The sequence below is a fragment of the Xenopus laevis genome, chromosome 4S (assembly GCF_017654675.1).
Source record: "Xenopus laevis strain J_2021 chromosome 4S, Xenopus_laevis_v10.1, whole genome shotgun sequence".
Classification (NCBI taxonomy): domain Eukaryota; kingdom Metazoa; phylum Chordata; class Amphibia; order Anura; family Pipidae; genus Xenopus; species Xenopus laevis.
The window spans coordinates 56,921,054-56,939,437 of record NC_054378.1 but is presented as its reverse complement, the minus strand read 5'-3'; the positions used below and the strand labels follow the sequence as shown (position 1 = coordinate 56,939,437).

Below are 18,384 nucleotides of genomic sequence, written 5' to 3'. Positions count from 1 at the left end.
GTTCGCTAATACTGTAACTCCCGGGACCCAAACCCTGAGGTCACTAACATTGGAGATAAATATCTGGAGAGATTTCTGGAGACGTTGCCCATAACATCCAATCAGCAATTAGATTTAAACAGTCATCTATAAGTTGATACCCTAAGAAAAACAATGCATTAGGCGATACTGATCCAGTACTGATTTTTTAAACAAGCTTCTCAAATTATCTCAATGTACCAAAAGTGAAAACACTAACTACGCAATTGTTATAAACCCGTGCAAACTGTTAGTAGGCGTGGTATATGCGAGAGAGGGCGTGACTCTATGCTCGATCATCTCTGGGCGTGGGCAGCATAATCCGTGGTGTGAGCGCGCGCGTTTAGCGCGGGAGTAGTGACGTCAATATTTGTGACCGCGCACGCTCGTTCCCTCTGCAGTGTCTTTCTGTGGCAGTGGTGGGGGTGGCGCGCGCACTGAGTACGAGGGACGGCGGCGGCGGCGGCAGCTCCACAGAGATACAGACCCGCTAAAAGAAACGTCCTACAGGCGATAAAGGATTGTACGACCCATCTTCCGGTATCGTGCGAGTGAGTGAGGCAACTGATACGTCACAGTGCAAGCCGAACAGGAAGAGACATAATAATAACAAAGCGGATTCCCTCCTGGTGGGAAGGTGAGCGCGGGCCGTGTTGTATGAGATGGCAGCAGCACTGTGCAGCAGCGGGAGCAAGGATATCAAACTCACGGTCCTTCAGCTGCTGTCGAAGCAATCAGATCGGTGATGCTGGGAGTTGTGATAGAGCTAGAGTCGGAGGGCCGCACGTTGGACACACGGATAGTGTGTGTGGATCCTGTCTCTCAGGCGCCCGTGGGAAAGTGTGCTGGGGGGGGGGGGTAGCACAAAATGCTGCGTTTGTGGGGGGGGGAGGGTTAATGGATGTTCCCTGCACATGTGCCTGTGTGACATATGTTTGCTACAGACAAACTGCAGAGCCCGGCCTTCCCCTCTTTTATTTCTGCTTTTTGATGCAAATAACTATGGCACCTTGGCATCAGCACGAAGCGTAAAGTCTTACATTGATTATGGTATGGCAGTGTCATGTGTGTCTATTTCTTCCATTTATTTCCTCCTGTCAAATAATCCCCCTATTGCATCATCAGCCTTATTGCACTTGCACGTTATAGGGGTTTCATTTCAGAATGGCAATCTGCTAGCCCTGTAATCCAACTAATGATCAACACACTCTAACAGCCTCATCAGCCGTTTGTTAACCCAGCCATTGTCCCTTCCTATGGAGCTGCCTGTATTGTTGCCTGTATTGTTGCTCTGGCTGTTATTGTCTTGTTGCCAAACCAAGGCCTGTGGCCTAATCCCTCCACTGTGTTTTCCCCTCCCCCTTTCCTGATCTGTGTCCTAATCCCCCCCCCCAGAGAAATCAAGCTCCCTGTAGCTGCCTTACTTCCATGTGTACACATCAAGGGGTTGCTGCTGACAGTACTTGTGGAAGGAATGACATGTTGTAGTTGCTATGTTATGGATCCTGCCGTTTTGTCTGCTGCTAGAATTTGAACCTGAGCTTCTCTCCCCCCCCCCCCCGCTCTTGAACTACAATTCCCAGCACTTGCCTTGTCTAGGTCTCTGGTGGTACATCCGCCTACATTGTTTCATAGATTCTTGTTAGATTTTGTTATTCGTGCTAAATTCTTAAATATTTACAAAATGTTGTTGTTTTTTCTGGTAGTTTCTTGCCTATATGACCATGTCGCTTTAACTGCTGTTAATGTACAACTTTAAGCATCCTATCCTCTGTCCAAGGATGCTTAGTAATAATATAGTTCAACAATCCGAGAAGGGGGTTTATTGGATACCCTTAATTTTCTTACTAATAAACACAGAATTTCCAGAAGCATTCACTGACAGCAGCATTGCTTGGGAATAGGGATAGAAAGAAGGGAAGAAAGAAGTGTAAGAGATGATCATGTAGCTTGTAGAACAGTATCCTTGTAATGCTCAATACGATAACCTTGTACCACGCACTCAACGGATCAGCAGACAGCGGTGACTTTAAAACAGTTTTATTTACCGGGCAATCCTCCTTGTAATGCTGTCAACATGGCGGAGACCATCAGAATTTATATTGCAGTGTAGAGGAATTTTCCTTTGCTAACATTTTTGTTGTTGAGTGGTTTCAACCTTTTCTTTTGACTGCAAGAGTTATCAGTGCAGCTACTATGTGTGATGCAGCCAGTGATAGCCTTTGTATTGTGCTAACTGAGGAAGCTCAAATGATCCGGTTTATAGTTGATGTTTACTGTTTGTGATACTGCTAATTGTGAAGATCCTCTGTGCTGAGAACTTGTATTTGTTTAACAGCAGTCTTGGGTACATACTGTAATAGGTACACACACTTATTGTATGTCTTTTCTTCATTATGCAGCTTATTTTAATAATACTTAGGCTTTTTAAGCAGATGGTTAGCTGATTAAGATGATATGCAAAATCGCTCTACTTACATATGATTGCAGTGTCATTAGATATATAATACATGTATATTACAATTTCCTTTAAAGCGATGGTTCACCATTTAGTCAAGTTTTACAATTTTACAGAATGCCCTGTTCCTTGCAGCTTTTCATTTGGTCTATATAAATATTATTATTTCCATTCCATTTCTTCCTCTTTCAGCTTTAAAATAGGCTACTGACCCTGACAGAGCACAAGTCACATGACTAGGGGCACCTGGGAAACTGACAATATATCTAGCCCCGTGTCAGATTTCAAAATTAAATATAAAAAAAATCTGCTCTTTTGAAAAGCGGATTTCAGTACCGAAGTCTGCTGGAGCACCACTATTAACTGATGCATTTTGAAAACAAAAAAAACATGTTTTCCCATGACAGTATCACTTTAAAGTAATTAAAATATAATTTACTGTTGCTATGCACTGGCAAACGTTATGTGTTTGCTTTAGGAATACAACAATAGCATATGCAAATAGGCTATGCTATAGCCATAGGGGTAGCCCTTCAAATTAAAAAAGGAGAAAAGGCACAGGCTACTTAGTAGGTACAATGGAATTCTAAAGAGTGCATCTGGTATCTGCTATGTAACTTGTGCTCTGAATGGCTGCCCCATGGCTACACAGCAGTTTGTTTATATAAACTATAGTAGTGTTTCTAAATCAAACATACCAGGTTTACCAGTGCAGGGAAACTGTACCTTATATATTAATGCCTTTAAAACAATTAAATTTTTTTGGTTACTGTTTCTTTAAGAAAAAAGGCTACCCATTTATTGTTTTTGCTACTTTTTATTACTTTTTCTAATCAGGCCCTCTCCTATTCATATTTCAGTCTTATTTCAATCAATGCATGGTTGCTAGGCTAATCGAGACCCTCACAACCAGATTGCTGCACTTGTAAACTGTAGAGCTGCTGAATAAAAAGCCTAATAACTCAAAAACCATGAATAAAAACCAACTGCAAATTGTCTCAGAATATCACTCTCTATATCATACTAAAAGTTAATTCAAAGATGAACAACCCCTTTAATTAATTAGCAATGTATGTAGGTGTATATCCATGCAGTCTGTGTCTGCCCTCAGTATAGGCACCTGAAAAGTATGAATGATATTGGAGGAATTGGCCACATGTTTTTTTTTAGCATAGAGCCTAACCAGTACTTCTCTGATTCCAAGTTTTGGGGTTGTGCAAATACTAGACTACGTCCATTAAGGGGATTAAAACTTTGCATGGAAAGTTTATGTAGGAATAGGGTTTGCTGGCAAATGTTTATTTGACAAACTAGAGAGCATCCAGCTTTACCTGTGCAGATAATTAACACTGGAATCTCATAAGCAGTTGATGGAAAGGTAAAACCAATGAATTCCTTCCTGCATTATGTTAAATAAAGAGTTCCTGCTAGTTTTAGGTAGATAGGTGCCCCAACAGTGTTGCAACATTTTTGAAAATGGGGTTGTAGTTTCTCGGCTTCTTAACGTAAACAAAAAAAAATATACCCTCTTGGTTTTTAGAAGCAAAATCCAATTTGAATTGTAGCTATATGTGTTTACACCTTTAAAATAACACTTTTTTTCTTTGTCATTTTCTTACTTTTTTTTGGTATAGTTTGTGGATTGGATGTTGCCTTCAGACGGAACGGAGTGGACAGGACAAGAAATCCAGTGTAAGATAGAGGTAAGGTGAGTGAAATTTACTACAAAATTTACTACAGAAATGATGTTATGCTTTTGCCAAAACTAACATGCAAGAACTCATAGATTCTTTCCCCTTTATGGATGTGGAGGTACTCTTTATGTTATGTTGTTTCCATTTCTTCCTGGATATGCTTTGTATAATTTACACTGTCAAGTTTTGCCTCAATGCATACATTACTTTGCTCCTGTCTTCAGTAGATGTTGGTAGATGAAAGCTGTACTGTACCAATCTGCACGATGCAGACTAACTAGCACAGGTTCGGTAAATGGGCATAAAACTAGGTCACATTTTAAGGTATTTAATGTAACTTTGCACTACGTCACATTATTTTATTGGATACGAGTTGCTGTTTATTATGATATGAAAGATAAATATGCCCAGTCACAATCACATTTAAGGGACACAGCCACCACCCGGTTGCTACTTTTTGTTTTGCTCTGTGCTCATCTTGGTAATTGTAATGTTTTCAGTAGCATATACCAGATCTATGCAGTACAAGCTTCATACTACAAGTACTACAGGTGTGCAGCTGAGTTAACTGTGCTCATTGCTTTATTGAGCAATCACCAATATGTAATCTGCATAACTTACTTTGGGAGTAAAATGAGTAATATCTACATCCATGCAGACTAAATTGCATTACAGGAAACATGTTGGAGGCCATACTGTGAAAAATGAATCTGTTATAAGGTACAGGATATTCTGTCTGTACTGTTATAGTGCTGATATATTTTGCTTAAACATTAAAGAATCCGTAACACCAAAAAAAATGAAAGTGTTTTAAAGTAATTAAAAATATAATGTACTGTTGCCATGCACTGGCAAAACTGGTGTTTTTGATTCCAAAACTGTACTATGGTTTATATAACAAGTTGCTGTGTAGCTGTGGGAGCAGCCATTCAAAACTGAAAAAAGGAGAAAAGGCACAGGTTTACACAGCTGATAACAGATAAGCTTTGTAGTATACAATGGGATTCTGCTTGGCTTATCTGTTATCTACCATGTGTCCTGTGCTTGAATGGCTACACAACAGCTTGTTTATATAAACTATAGAAGTCTTTCTGAAGCAAACACACCAGTCATACCAGTGCAGGCCAACTGAACATAATTCTATAACATTTTAATTTTTTAATGTTACTGTTATTTTAAGTGTAAAAAGATAGTAAATGAGCTGTTTTTTGTAGAGACATTATAACTAGGGATGCACCGAATCCAGGATTCAGTTTGGGATTGGGCCTTGATTCTGATTTTTTTTCAGCAGGATTCGGTCGAATCCTTCTGCCCGGCTGAACCAAATACTAATTTGCATATGCAAATTAGGGTTGGGCAGGGAAATCATGTGACTTTTTGTCACAAAACAAGGAAGTAAAGAGATTTTCCCCTTCCCACCCCTAATTTGCATATGTGGATTCGGTTTGGTATTCGGTCGAATCTTAGTATCGCATAGTATTCGGGGTTTGGGCCAGATCCTAAATAGTGGATTTGGTGCATTCCTAATTGTAACTAGTTGGATGTAAGAATTTAAAGAGGAACTATTGCGAAAATTTATTTGAAAATTTAAAATAAGCCTCATCACACTGAAATAAGTTTTCTAAATATAATCAATTAATAATTCTGTACTGTTTCTGAAATAATCAAGTTTATCCTCACTATCCCTCTCTCAGCATCAGTTTCTTTTCATTCTCTCTTCATGCAGCAGTTGGGTGTCAGATATTCATTGACAGTTAGCCAATATATCTTTTATAAGGGGCTCCTTTTGCAAAGAAGGATCCCCAGACATGTCTCTATACATGCAGAATTTGTGCAAAAGGCAGTTATTTTGTTAGATTTTGTTTGTATTGTGATTAGCTCCAGATTGGGTAGCCCCACTCCTTTCAACACTGTACGCACAGAAAAGCTATTATTATGTCAGGAAGAGCAACGTGAAATTGACCATCTCGTTTTAATGAGATTCTAGTAAGTAGAGTAATGGTGACGGTGGACTTAACTTGTTGCCACCCAGTGTCAATTTTTACAAGTGACCAGGGCAGTAGGTATTGTGACCAGGGCAATAAGTTTTATTAAACAAGGAACACTTCTATTTTTTTAAGACCCAATAGCATACCAGGGAATACTATTGTGTAGTGAAATAAAACTCTCTCCTGCACATCCATTAAAGGGGTTGTTCACCTTTGAGTTAATTTTAGTATGATATAGAAAGTGATCTCCAGTTTTCAGTTTGAGCAGTCTGGTTGCTAGGGTCCAAATGACCATAGCAACCATGCATTGATTTAAATAAGAGACAAGATTATGAATAGGAGAGAGCCTGAATAGATAAATGCTTTACAGCGCATTCGTTTTTAGATGGGTCTGTGACCCCCATTTGAAAGCTGGAAAGAGTCAGAAGAAGGCAGCAAATAGTTAAATAATGAAGACCAATTGAAAAGTTGCTTAGAATCAGCCATTCTATAACATACTTAAGGTAAACAACGCTTTAAAAAGAGATTTGGTTTAATTTCTCTAGTTTTCCTGACCTGCAAAGTTAATTGCTTGGTTTACTTTCTTTAATATTTTACATTGATAATAGTAAGAATCTGTTTCTTTTACTGGCAGGAAACCCATTTGCAGTTGGAGTTGATTTAGAAACTATAAATACCAAAACACTTTTACTTCTTGTTCTATAACTGCAATATTTTAAACATTCTTCTCTGAACATTGTATCCATTGCTTATGAATGCAGGCTCTCTTGCTTAAAACATACTCGTGTAAGCGAAATGGAAAATATGCTTGCATAGCAATCAAGAAAGCTTATGGTGCTTTGCATGCAAGTAAACAGATTTAATTAAAGGTATAACACAGAATAAAATACTGGTGCTTAATGTGGCAGGCTGAGTTGAAAAGTCACCCATATCTCATCCAGCAAGTTGTATTTTTTGCCGTCCACATTGTGTCCCTTCTATCCTTCACAGGACAGGAAGAAAGCCGCAATGTAAATCAGGAAGAATTAAGCTGTTTGCAGAGTGGTACAAACTTTGCACATCCTTTATGTAATTTTAAGGGTGTTTTTTGTTTGTTTGAGGCATTTGAAACATGGGTTTGAATGCATCAGCTAATTAAATCCATTAGATTTTTTTCTCTTAGTAGATGCTATCCAGTACCCCAGACTTTGCGACATCTAATTGGGACTACATACACATTAGCACATCCTCAAAGAAGACCCTGTTCTTCCAGTCTACTTTTAAGGCCTCCATACAGGGGCTGATAAAAGCCGCCGACAGACTGAGTCAGTAGCTTATTGGCCGTGTGTGGGGCCATTCGACAGCATCCCCAAACAATATCTGGCCAGATGCCGATTGGGCAGGGTAAAAAATCCAGTTGGATCGCGGCTGTAACTGTTCGTTGATTCGGTCCTGTGATCTGACCGCTTGTATTGCCTCCATTCTGATCTGATTGTTGGGCCCTAAGGCCCACGATTGGATCACCCCAATATCGCCCACCTCAGTGTGGGCATATCGGGGAGAGATCTGCTCGTTTGGCGATCCCTGTGTATGGCCACCTTTAGGCACTGTCAGGCCACTGCTGCTCACAATGGTCCTATGCATGGAATCTTTCAAGCAGTGTTTATTTACTGGTGATTGAGCAGGACTCCCCATTCAATATCTGGCCAAAAATCTGCCAGATGGTGATTTGACAGGCTTGATTTTTCTGTTGGATCAAGGACTGCGCCAGGTCATTGATGTGGTCCTCACTCCAGCTTTTTGTATCTCCTTCATTGTAGTTTGATCGTTTGGCCCAAGTCACATGGGCATATTGGGAAAAGATTTGCATGTTTGTTGACCTTACCAAACTAGCAAATCTTACTGTGTATGGCCACCTTAAGACAATTTGCGGTTGGTCTTCCTTTTTGAAGGTAACAATACATCTAGCCCCAGTGCAGCAGTTTTGTTTACATGGGTCAATGACACCTTATCAGCCATATAGCATTTTATAGGGCACTATGCCACCTTGCTCAATATGAGATGAGTGAAACTGCACTGGTACTCTACCCTTCGAAGACTGATTGACTCAATAAATTACAAAAAAATAAAATGGTGATTAAAATAGGCAAATAATACTCTAATTAAACAATGGCATATAGTGCCCCTTTAAGTGCAACATTTAAGTCGTGCTGTTAAGTGCTCTGCAGCCAGATGGGTGATTGTAACTAGAGACACTTGCTGGGTAATGTTTCAGGTGTCCTTTCCCTAATGTCACTTGCTAGTTGCTTGCTATGTAGCGTGTTCTTCTGTATTGGCTTGAGGCCAGCGCAGTATGTCATATGGGTGGTTGCTGCTAAAAGCCATTCATCATCAGCCTTACTGTAACTTGTTCAGTTATGTTGCTGGGACTCCTCTTGTATACAAACACCCAAGGGAAAGGCAACACAGCTCCCCTCTATGGCTGTATGTTTTGTTATTGAGATGGATCATTTTTATTCTTCTGGGGCTTCATTACTAGTACAGTACAGGTAACATTTTTCTGTGACCTGATGCTGTTCTGTTCATTTGAGCTGTGTGCCCCAAGACTTGGAACAATAGAAAGTCGGCCATGCTGTGTATGTGTGTGGGACGATCGTTTGTCTAGACTTGTGTATGGCTGCAATTAAAGGAGACATTTTGTTTAAAAAATTAGAATGTACCAGTGTGTTATAATCATTTAAATATATAAGAATTGTGCTTAAAAAAAGTAGCTGATTTATTGAATATTTCTGCAAAAAAGAGAAGATGCCGGCTCCAATCTCCTTTGGACTAATTATAATATATCAATAGAGCAAAACCACTTATAAACTTTACGGGTCAAATCCCTTATTTTTATGTATATATATATATATATATATATATATATATATATATATATATATATATATGCATGTAATGCTCAAATTGCTCAAATTTTTACGTTGATGTTAACCGCTAGGCAATCCTTACCAAGCAGAAAAATCTGGCCTGGGTGTCCAGACCCCAGGCCCTTCACTCCAATCGTTAGATAATAGAAAATAGCCAAAGAGCTTTTCACTCACCAAGTTAGCCGAATGGTCCGGGTGCCGTGCCCCGAACCCGTAGCTTAGGCAAACTCTGTCTTCAAAATAAATCTGCACGCACTCCTGCAACCATGGCCATGGAGGTTAAAAAATGTAACTTTATTCCATATTAGTTAAAAGATAAGCGTCCTAACGCGTTTCGTATCAACAGATACGTAATCATAGGCACTTGATTACGTATCTGTTGCATAGTGCCTATGATTACGTATCTGTTGATACGAAACGCGTTAGGACGCTTATCTTTTAACTAATATGGAATAAAGTTACATTTTTTAACCTCCATGGCCATGGTTGCAGGAGTGCGTGCAGATTTATTTTATTTCTGCAAAAACCCTTATAATCCCTCCCTTCTCTTCCACTTCCTGCTCCCTGAATTCCCATGCTGTGCAGGGGAGCCGGCGCCTCACTGCACTGTATGACAGGAACCAATCAGCAGCTAGCAGGACCTGATAGGGAACTGAAGCCTGTCTGTGCTTGTGTGACTGCAGGGCTGTGATTGGCTGTCCCCCTCCTACTATGCTTCTGGCAGGGAGCGTGATAACACACCCACCCCTCATTTAAAACAAAGACAGGCCATAGAACATCGATAGGGAGCTTTAATAAAGTGGCTATTTTTAAAGTATACATTTTTAGCACCATGTAAAAGCAACACCATATAACAGTTGTATTGCTCATATATATATATACTGTCTCTGATGCTGGAATTATCATTGTTTATACTTATTGTTTATAGTTACCGGGGTCTGATCTGAATCAAAGTCCGGGCCTGCCCGTGTGGGCTTTTCTAAATCACTGGCAAAAATCAGTTTGTCGCGGGCCCTGCTCCCAGTCGACAGAAAACTTGCGGAAACTGCATGCGTTTTGCCGGTGAGTGCTGCAGTATATGTTTGTGGCGGAGTGCGCAGTGTACAATGGTAATATATTGCCAAACCGGCTACTCTTGTGACGGTTCAGCTTTGGCAGCGCCAATGAACCCTTGAGGTTTGCCAAACAATACAATGGCTAACAGAAGACTGTGGCACCGCCTCCTCCCCGTGTAAGGCGGAGCTATAAGTGGGTGGGCCGTTGCGCATGCTCAATGAGTGTAGTGCGGGTGTGGTCGTTGTTAGGAGGAGAGACGCGGTCCCGCGAGCGTTTGGGGAAGTCACGGCGTAGGTGCCTCGCAACTTGAAACGGCAATAAAAGCTGTAGCGCTTTAACCGTGACGTGCAGTTTTCAGGGGGAACGTCCCACACCGTTTGCTGCCAGGAATACCGCAGTGTAACCGGAGAAGTCAGACACGTCAGAAGCCCCAACACTGTGTCCGCTCGTGACCCTGGGATTGGCCAGTGCTTCCCTCAGTTCTGCCACTACTCCGAGCTATTTAAGTCCCGCTCCCCAGTGTCTGTACTTGTGACTCCCGTGGGAGGAGGAGGAGGAGGTTCCTGTTTGGATGGTTGTAGCTGTGCGAGCGGCGGGACGTGGGCAGAACTCATTTGGATTTGTTACCTCACCCGCCTGCGCTCTGAATTGGCACCGCTTGTCTTTTGCTGGCGGAGCGCGATGAACTGTCTAACTCCTCATGACGGCCAAGGCGAGCCACAGCGTGTTGTACCAGTGGAAAGGGGTGCTGCTCACGTGCTTGTCAGGTAGTGACCCGAAGAGAAGGAAAGGTAACTCTCACTGGCGCCACCGCTTCCTTTGCTGCTGCTGCTGTACTGTGTGCATTACTTGTCTGTCAGCACTCCGACCCTTGCCCCTCACATACACATTGCAGCAACACTACCGCCTCACAGTCTGCCCGATACGGATCCAATGCACAGCTTTCTCCCGTCCCACACATTCCCTCGGCAGGGCCGCATGGGACAGGGAGCTGCTCACCCTCCTCATCTCATGAATTTCACTTTGACTTTTATACAAGAGCTGTAACATTGCACCCACCGTCCTGATACACCGCTCCCTTCCCAATCCTTCTGCTGCTTTAACTGCTGGAAATACTTCTCTCCAGTTCAACCAATTTAGAATCTACTTACACTTTTCTTCTCATTAGTCTTTATGTGCCCTCACGTACTTCTTTACTCTCTCCTCACTTAATTGCCCAGATATTTGCTTGTATGGAACCAAAACAATCTCTTCCATCAACTGTAGGTGATTTTTTGTAAGACACACTTGTAGTGTTGGAATCAGCCCACCACTTGGCCGCCCAAATAAACCAAAGATATACTTATTTGGCTACCTGGTTAAATGCTTGTGTATGGTTAGTTATATGTTTAGTAATAAGACATTTCACAGATCTGCACCAATTGCTGATCAGTAAATCCCCCCCATGTACTTATGAAACACATCAACAGCTCAACAATGTTTAAGCTTGATTAGATTGATTCAGCCAAATATATATATATATTTTTTTAAATACGAATTTGTGTGCTGGGCTTGTCTGTACGCTTTCAGAACGTGCTAAATTTAACTTCTGTGACTGAATGGGAATGGTATTTTCACTAGATGTGTTGCGTGTTTTAGCTCTACTTTTAGTTTGCTGTATGTAGAAATCATGTTTATTCGCAAGTGGTGGAAAAGTTGATTTAGAGTGTTCTTTTTTTTTTTTACTCCATTTCATTTTAGTGAACTGCTTTTTTTTTTTGTGGATGGATAAAAGCAGCGCTGTCCAACTCTTTCCATGTAGTTGGCTAGTTTGCAAACATAACCTCTACATTCAGGGGCATTTAGCACTTGCTAAATCAGAATTATGGCGTACACGGCCTTTGGAGCCCATAGGGAGCCATAAATATACTGTAGAAAGGCACTTTTAGCCATTGGGCCTCCAGCTGGACAGATCTATGTTAAAGGAACCGTAACACCAAAAAATGAAAGTTTTAAAGTAATGAAACTATCCTGTTGCCCTCCACTGGTAAAACTGATTTGTTTGTTTCAGAAACACTACTATAGTTCATATATCTAGTATAGGTCAATCTAAAAACAACTGGACTTGCTGAGTAATCAATGAAGACGTTTCATATAGTTCATATAAACAAACGGCTGTGGTGGAAATTGAAAAAAGGCTATATGGCACAGGTTAAATAGTGGATAACCGATAACACCATTATCTTCTACAGAGCTTATCTGCTGTGTATCCTGAGCCTTTTCTCCTTTAAATGACTGCCCCCATTGCTATTCATATAAACAAAAGTAGTGTTTCTGAAGCAGTTGTACCCGTGTAGGGCAGCACTGCATTATATTTATATTACTTTAAAAACCTTTAATTTTTTTGATGTTACTGTTCCTTCAAAGCATAGTAACAAAGAAAATGAACTAGTGAAAATGTTTCTTGTACAGTGTTTGCTCTCCGCTTTAGTGTTGCAGATATTTTTTAGAGGTGCAGTATGTGTTCATTAAAGAATAAAAATTGTGTTGGATGCATTTTTGACATAAGAATATTTTAAAACCAATAATGGCATCTACCTTGTTAAACCCCACAGTAGTAAAATAGAATTGTATGTGCCCTGCCTGCTTGTTTGCATTGTGAACTTTAGAGCTTAGCATGACAGTCTCCAAATGAGTATATATTCTTATAACTTAATAGGAAAATACAAACCCCCCCCCCCCAGAATCCTTTCAAGGTTTTGTTACTGTTGCTTATACCAGGTTTTGTTTAAACAGCCTGTTTGAACCCCAATATAGTCATTGGCAGCTTAGATAATGAAGGGCTGGCACATACCAGACCACACTCTGTAAATTGATGTAGTAAAAAAAAAAAAAGAATTTATTAAGCAAAAAATATTACAGTGAAGCCTTATGCGTTTTGTGCCTTAGGGGCGCTTAGTCATAGGCTGAACAAACATTAGACCATGTAGTCATCTTTAAATGAAAAGGGACCAATCACAACATTCATCCAACAGCCAATCCAAAGAGGCAGTGATTGGAAATGGACCAATCAGAAACATGTTTAAAATGACCAATCCAAAACATCATTATAGATTAATGTAAAAGTTAAAACATAGAGATATTTTAGTATTTAAAGTAAATATTTATTTAGACAAAGCACAAGACATTGTATTCCAGGATCTTCTATATACCAATTACAGAAAATAAAATTAGGGATCTATTTGTACATGTAGCAAAATGTCTGGCTCGAGTAGTGGAACTATTTGGATCTATTATATTGCGTATATGTTTCCCCAATTCTCTTTTAATGTACGACTTGTTTGACCAACATACTGTCGGAGTCATTTTACATGTTGGTGCACTCTGTACAGAAATTGTTCTGTACATGTTAGACTTGGCATTTTGTTTTCAAGAACATTATTTTTTTAAGACAGCAGCCCAGAAAATGAATGCAAAAATATAACTATTTTATGGTAGAAAGTGTGTGTGTTTTGTTGGTATTTTTGGATGGATGATTCTCTATAGCTGTGACCTGCCCTGTGCAGCACAACATGTAATTGTGTATATAATAAATGGAGCATTCATTTGAAGAGCCTTAAACTACAGCACAGAAGAACATTTTTGCATCACCAAGTGCCACTGTGCAGGCACAATAGTAATTGTCACACTTGATAAAGGGATTTTGGTCCTGAAACGGGAATTTACCCAATAAAGAGTTGCAGTTGACTTTCACACTGCTTTCACACCTTTCTACTCTTTAAGAACATTTTATTCCGTAAGGGCATTTGTAACTTGAAAGCTAAATTTCATTTAGGTTTTTGGTAACTTAACACACTGATACAGTTTTATTAACTAGCTGAATAGACATGATCTGATTTTTCACTGGAAGAATCCTATGTAAATGTTTATGAATTTTGCTATTATATGCACTGGGCCATAACAAGTTTTTTTTTTTTTTTTTTTTTTTTAATGCCTAATTGGACCAGGGTAAACTGTGCCATTGCCATTCTCATATCCAACCAATATCTTGATGCCAGTGGTACAGTGATCTGAATATGCAGCACCCTTTAGTAGGAATTAAACCCTCTCAAGAAATGTACATAAAATTGCTCATATGGCTTTTCTGAACATTTTTTTTTGCAATTTATACGTGTAAATTATGTACCTAAAATAGCTCAGATGAGTTTTCTGAGCATTTTTTGCAATGTATACATGTAAATTATTAATGTTTTCAACTCCTAAATTAATTCTGGTAGTGCAGGTCTGAGATGCTTTAACAGCTGACTCACCTCAATTTCTTTGTGTGTGTAGGTGTAGTTGCTCTTTTAACCTGCATTATCGGAAAGTGACAGTTTGCTTCCTGCACAACAAAGTGGTTGCTATACACTGTAAATATACCAGTTTGCCATGCTGACAGGATATTGGTTTGGAGGGGCTGTCCTGTCTGCACCACGTGGAGGCCAGTAAACAGGATTTGGTCAAAATTTGGCTGCTGTTAATAATAATTACATTTAGTAAAATACTAGTGTGATCTATATTGAAAAGTTGCATAGCATTTCGTTTACTTTAAAAGAAAGTTGTTGGGTGGGGAGCCCCTGGTTTATTTATTTTTTTATGGAGCAGGGGTAATATTCCCCCCCCCCACGAAAAATACTAAGCAGTTTGCACATGGAATAACTACCAAACACTGGCAAAAAATCTCCCAGAATGAGGGAAACTGAACAGCTTTTTCTTGCAGCACACCACTTGCTTATCACTGCAGGGTGCATTCATATCCCAAGCTGCTGCCAAGCCAATTATGTCATCCAGACTGTGTAGGGAAGAAGCACACCAACTTTTTTCTGGCAATGCCTTTATCTCATTTTATTGCAGAAATTTGAAGCACAAGCTTTCGGGGACCAACCCCTTCAGTTGCAAACTGAGAAAGGGGTTGGTCCCCGAAACCTTGTGCTTCAAATTTCTGCAATAAAATGAGATAAAGGCATTACCAGGAAATTGAACTCATACACACTTAAAGATGCCCATCTAAAATCTTTTATATTGCTAATGCTATGTGAGCCTGTAGATGTTCTTTATGTACAACTTTAAGTTTTTTTACACAAACTGTTCCTGCAGTTCTATAATATATACATACTAAGATAGGTTGAAAAAAAGACACACGTCCAAGTTCAACCTTTTAACTTTTTGTTAACCTGCCTAACTGCCAGTTGATGCAGAGTAAGGCAAAAACCCCATCTGAAGCCTCTCAATATTCCTCAGAGGGGGAAAAAATTCCTTCCTGACTCCAAAATGGCAATCGGACTAGTCCCTGGATCAACTTGTACTATGAGCTATCTTCCATAACCCTGTATTCCCTCACTTGCTAAACAGCAATCCAACCCCTTCTTAAAGCTATCTAATGTATCAGCCTGTATAACTGATTCAGGTAGAGAATTTCACAGCTCTCACTGTAAAAAAAAAAAATCCCTTCCGAATATTTAGGCGGAACCTCTTTTCTTCTAATCGGAATGGGTGACCTCGTGTCAGGTGGAAAGACCTACTGGTAAATAAAGCATTAGAGAGATTGTTTGTGAAGATTCTCATTCATCCAGGTCATGGTATATCTATAGAAATAAGTCACATCAACTGGACTTTCCTTGAAGACATTTCACTAGTCATCCAACTGCCATTCTCTATTCAGAATAACTTGTATAAATCTTCCTTTGGGAATATATATATCCTCTGGAATGTTGCTCCAATCAGCATAATCTGTTTGGATTGGATTATGATAAAGAGATTATGCTGATTGGAGCAACATTCCAGAGGATATATATTCTCGAAGGAAGATTTACAAGTTATTCTGAATTGAGAAAGCCAGTTGGATGACTGGTGAAACGTCTTCAATGAAAAAAAACACAGCAAGTCCAGTTGATTTGACTTATTTCTATAGATACATTAGAGAGATTATATGATCCCCTTGTATTTTTTACATAGTTATCATATCACCCCTTAAAGGGGTTGTTCACCTTTGTAACAAATTGACAAATCTAACAGTTCACATTAGTAGAACAAACTTTTCCATAGAAATAGTACAGTTGAAGAGATGTTTCCCTGTACTAATCCTTCAGTTCCACACGGACCCTGTGCTGGGTTGGGGGTCACTGACCCCCCCCCAAAAACACTACAGTGTTCACTTCCTCTTCCTTATATGATATCCCACATTGTACTGGCAGCTAACAACTCCTTTTGGCTATGTCTGCTGTCAATCTGCCACTGCTTCCTGTGCGGGGGAATTTGAGCAGCATTCAGGAACTGAAGAGAAACTGTTACAAGTTTGTGAGAGGGAGGGGGAGTGTGGGCTGTGTGCTGCAGAGACTTCAACTGTGTAGATGGGGGGTTCCAGGTGCTCGGGACCACGAGTTTTGCGGATAATGGATCTTTCCATAATGTGGATCTTTATACCCCAAGTCTACTAGAAAATCATGTAAAGATTAAATAGGCTGGATTTGCTTCCAATAAGGATTAATTATATCTTGGTTGGGATCAAGTACAAGCTACTGTTTTATTATTATTATTATTATTATAGAGAAAAAAGGAAATAATTTTTAAAAATTAATTATATTATAATTAATTTTTAAAAATTATTATAATTGGATTATAATAGATACTATGGGAGATGGCACTTGTACTTTCCAGAAATATATTATTTGGGGGGGGGGGGTCAATGTATTATTTTGTGTATTTATCCCATAAAAAATCATTATTCAGCAACTGACGGGACTTCCGGGACTATTTGTATGAGCTTGAGGCTTTCCAAATGAGTTGATTTTTTGTGCATAAAGTAAAATATTTTTCTGGTATAAATCCCTATATCATGAAAAATATAACTACATTTTTTTTTTGGTATTTAGAGCTCTAAATCTTGTTCCAGAGGTGGAACACGTAAACCCTTAGGTTCTCCTGAAAAAAATGGTATCGTTTTCCTAGGTAAATTACAGCCCCCTGGGAGAGAGCACAAAATGTTCAAAAAACCTACTTGCCCTTATCACACTGCTCTGCCTTTCACTTAGGGCTGCCACCTCACCCCTTTAAAAACCAAACACATATGAAATCCACGGCCTGCATGGCTGATTAGCAATTCATTTAGATGTATGATACATGGCTGCACATAAATCAGTTCAGTCTGCAGCATCTAAATGAGTTAATAAGCCATGCAGGCTGTGGATTCCATATTTGTTTGGTTTTAAAGTGGTGAGGTGGCAACCCTACTGTCACTGCTATATGTGCAAGTTACATAAGTTTCCAAGCAAGTCAGTGCTGGTTTTATTGCAATTTTGTACATTACTGACATGCTTAATACCAAAGGTATTAAAAGATAAAAATATAGAAAAGCCAGTATTTATTCCCAGAAAAGGTTGCACCCCTTGGCACTTCATTCAGTTATAGCTTAGGCAGAAGGAGAGTGCAAGAATTGGGAGAACAAGGTTGCTCCTTCCTTTTCTGTAGTATTTGTCTGCATGGCTGTGTGATTGTTTGTTGCAAGGCAGGTTTTTTATATGCTGCGTCTGTTAACCTCTGCCATTACTATTGAGTAATCAACCAATGACCATTCAAATTGTGTGACTGGTTACCAGGGCCGCCATCAGGGGGGGACAGGGGGGACAAGCGTACCGGGCCCGGGCATGAAGGGGGGCCCGGCAGCGCTGCATTTTTTTGAAGATCCGGGCCCCCCTTACGAGCGCCCGAGCCGTACGTCTTGCCTCTTCAGTGCCGAATGCGGAAGTGCCGAAAAGCCGAAGCCGATGCGACGAAAAGACCCGAAGTCACGGAAAAAGCCGAAGTCACGAAGCGCCGAAAAGACCCGAAGTCACGAAAACAGCCGAAGCCGAAGTCCTGAAGCAGCGCAAAGACCCGAAGTCACGAAAACAGCCGAAGCCGAAGTCCTGAAGCGGTGAAAAGACCCGAAGTCACGAAAGGAGGCGAAGTTGAAGTACTGAAGCCATGAGTTCAATTCTACTGAACACCAGTTTGTGTTTTTTTTTTTTTAATCCCCTGGCCACCAATGTATTATTTTAATATTCTATAGGCCCCTGCCACCAATCTTTTTTTTAAAACTTTTGTTTTTGGGGCCCCAATTTTTTTTTTAACTCGTAAGGGGCCCCTTGCCACCATTGGTTTTTTTGGGTTTTTTTTAAAAAAAAAAAAATTAATTTTCTTTTTGGTGGCCCCAAATTTTTTTAACTTGTAAGGGGGCCCCTGCCACCAGTTTTTTTTTTTTTTTCAAA

General features: G+C 40.0%; 1 protein-coding gene across 8 annotated transcripts in view; it reads left to right on the top strand.

Moving 5' to 3' along the window:
* Positions 1-367: 367 nt before the first annotated feature.
* Positions 368-18,384, top strand: part of siah1.S (siah E3 ubiquitin protein ligase 1 S homeolog) — a 32,879-nt gene continuing 14,862 nt past the window's right edge. Inside the window, exons 1-2 of one of the 8 annotated variants that reach the window (XR_005960952.1) lie at positions 368-655; positions 4,111-4,179. Coding sequence is in view for 1 of the 8 variants with exons in the window: in XM_018260656.2 (XP_018116145.1) it covers positions 10,821-10,911 (91 nt within the window). In the remaining 7 variants the exon portion in view is untranslated. Of the gene's footprint in view, positions 656-801; positions 823-910; positions 1,069-4,110; positions 4,185-10,334; positions 10,912-18,384 lie in introns of those variants that run through there. The other 7 variants (XM_018260657.2, XM_018260658.2, XM_018260663.2 and 4 more) reach the window with 7 other exon arrangements.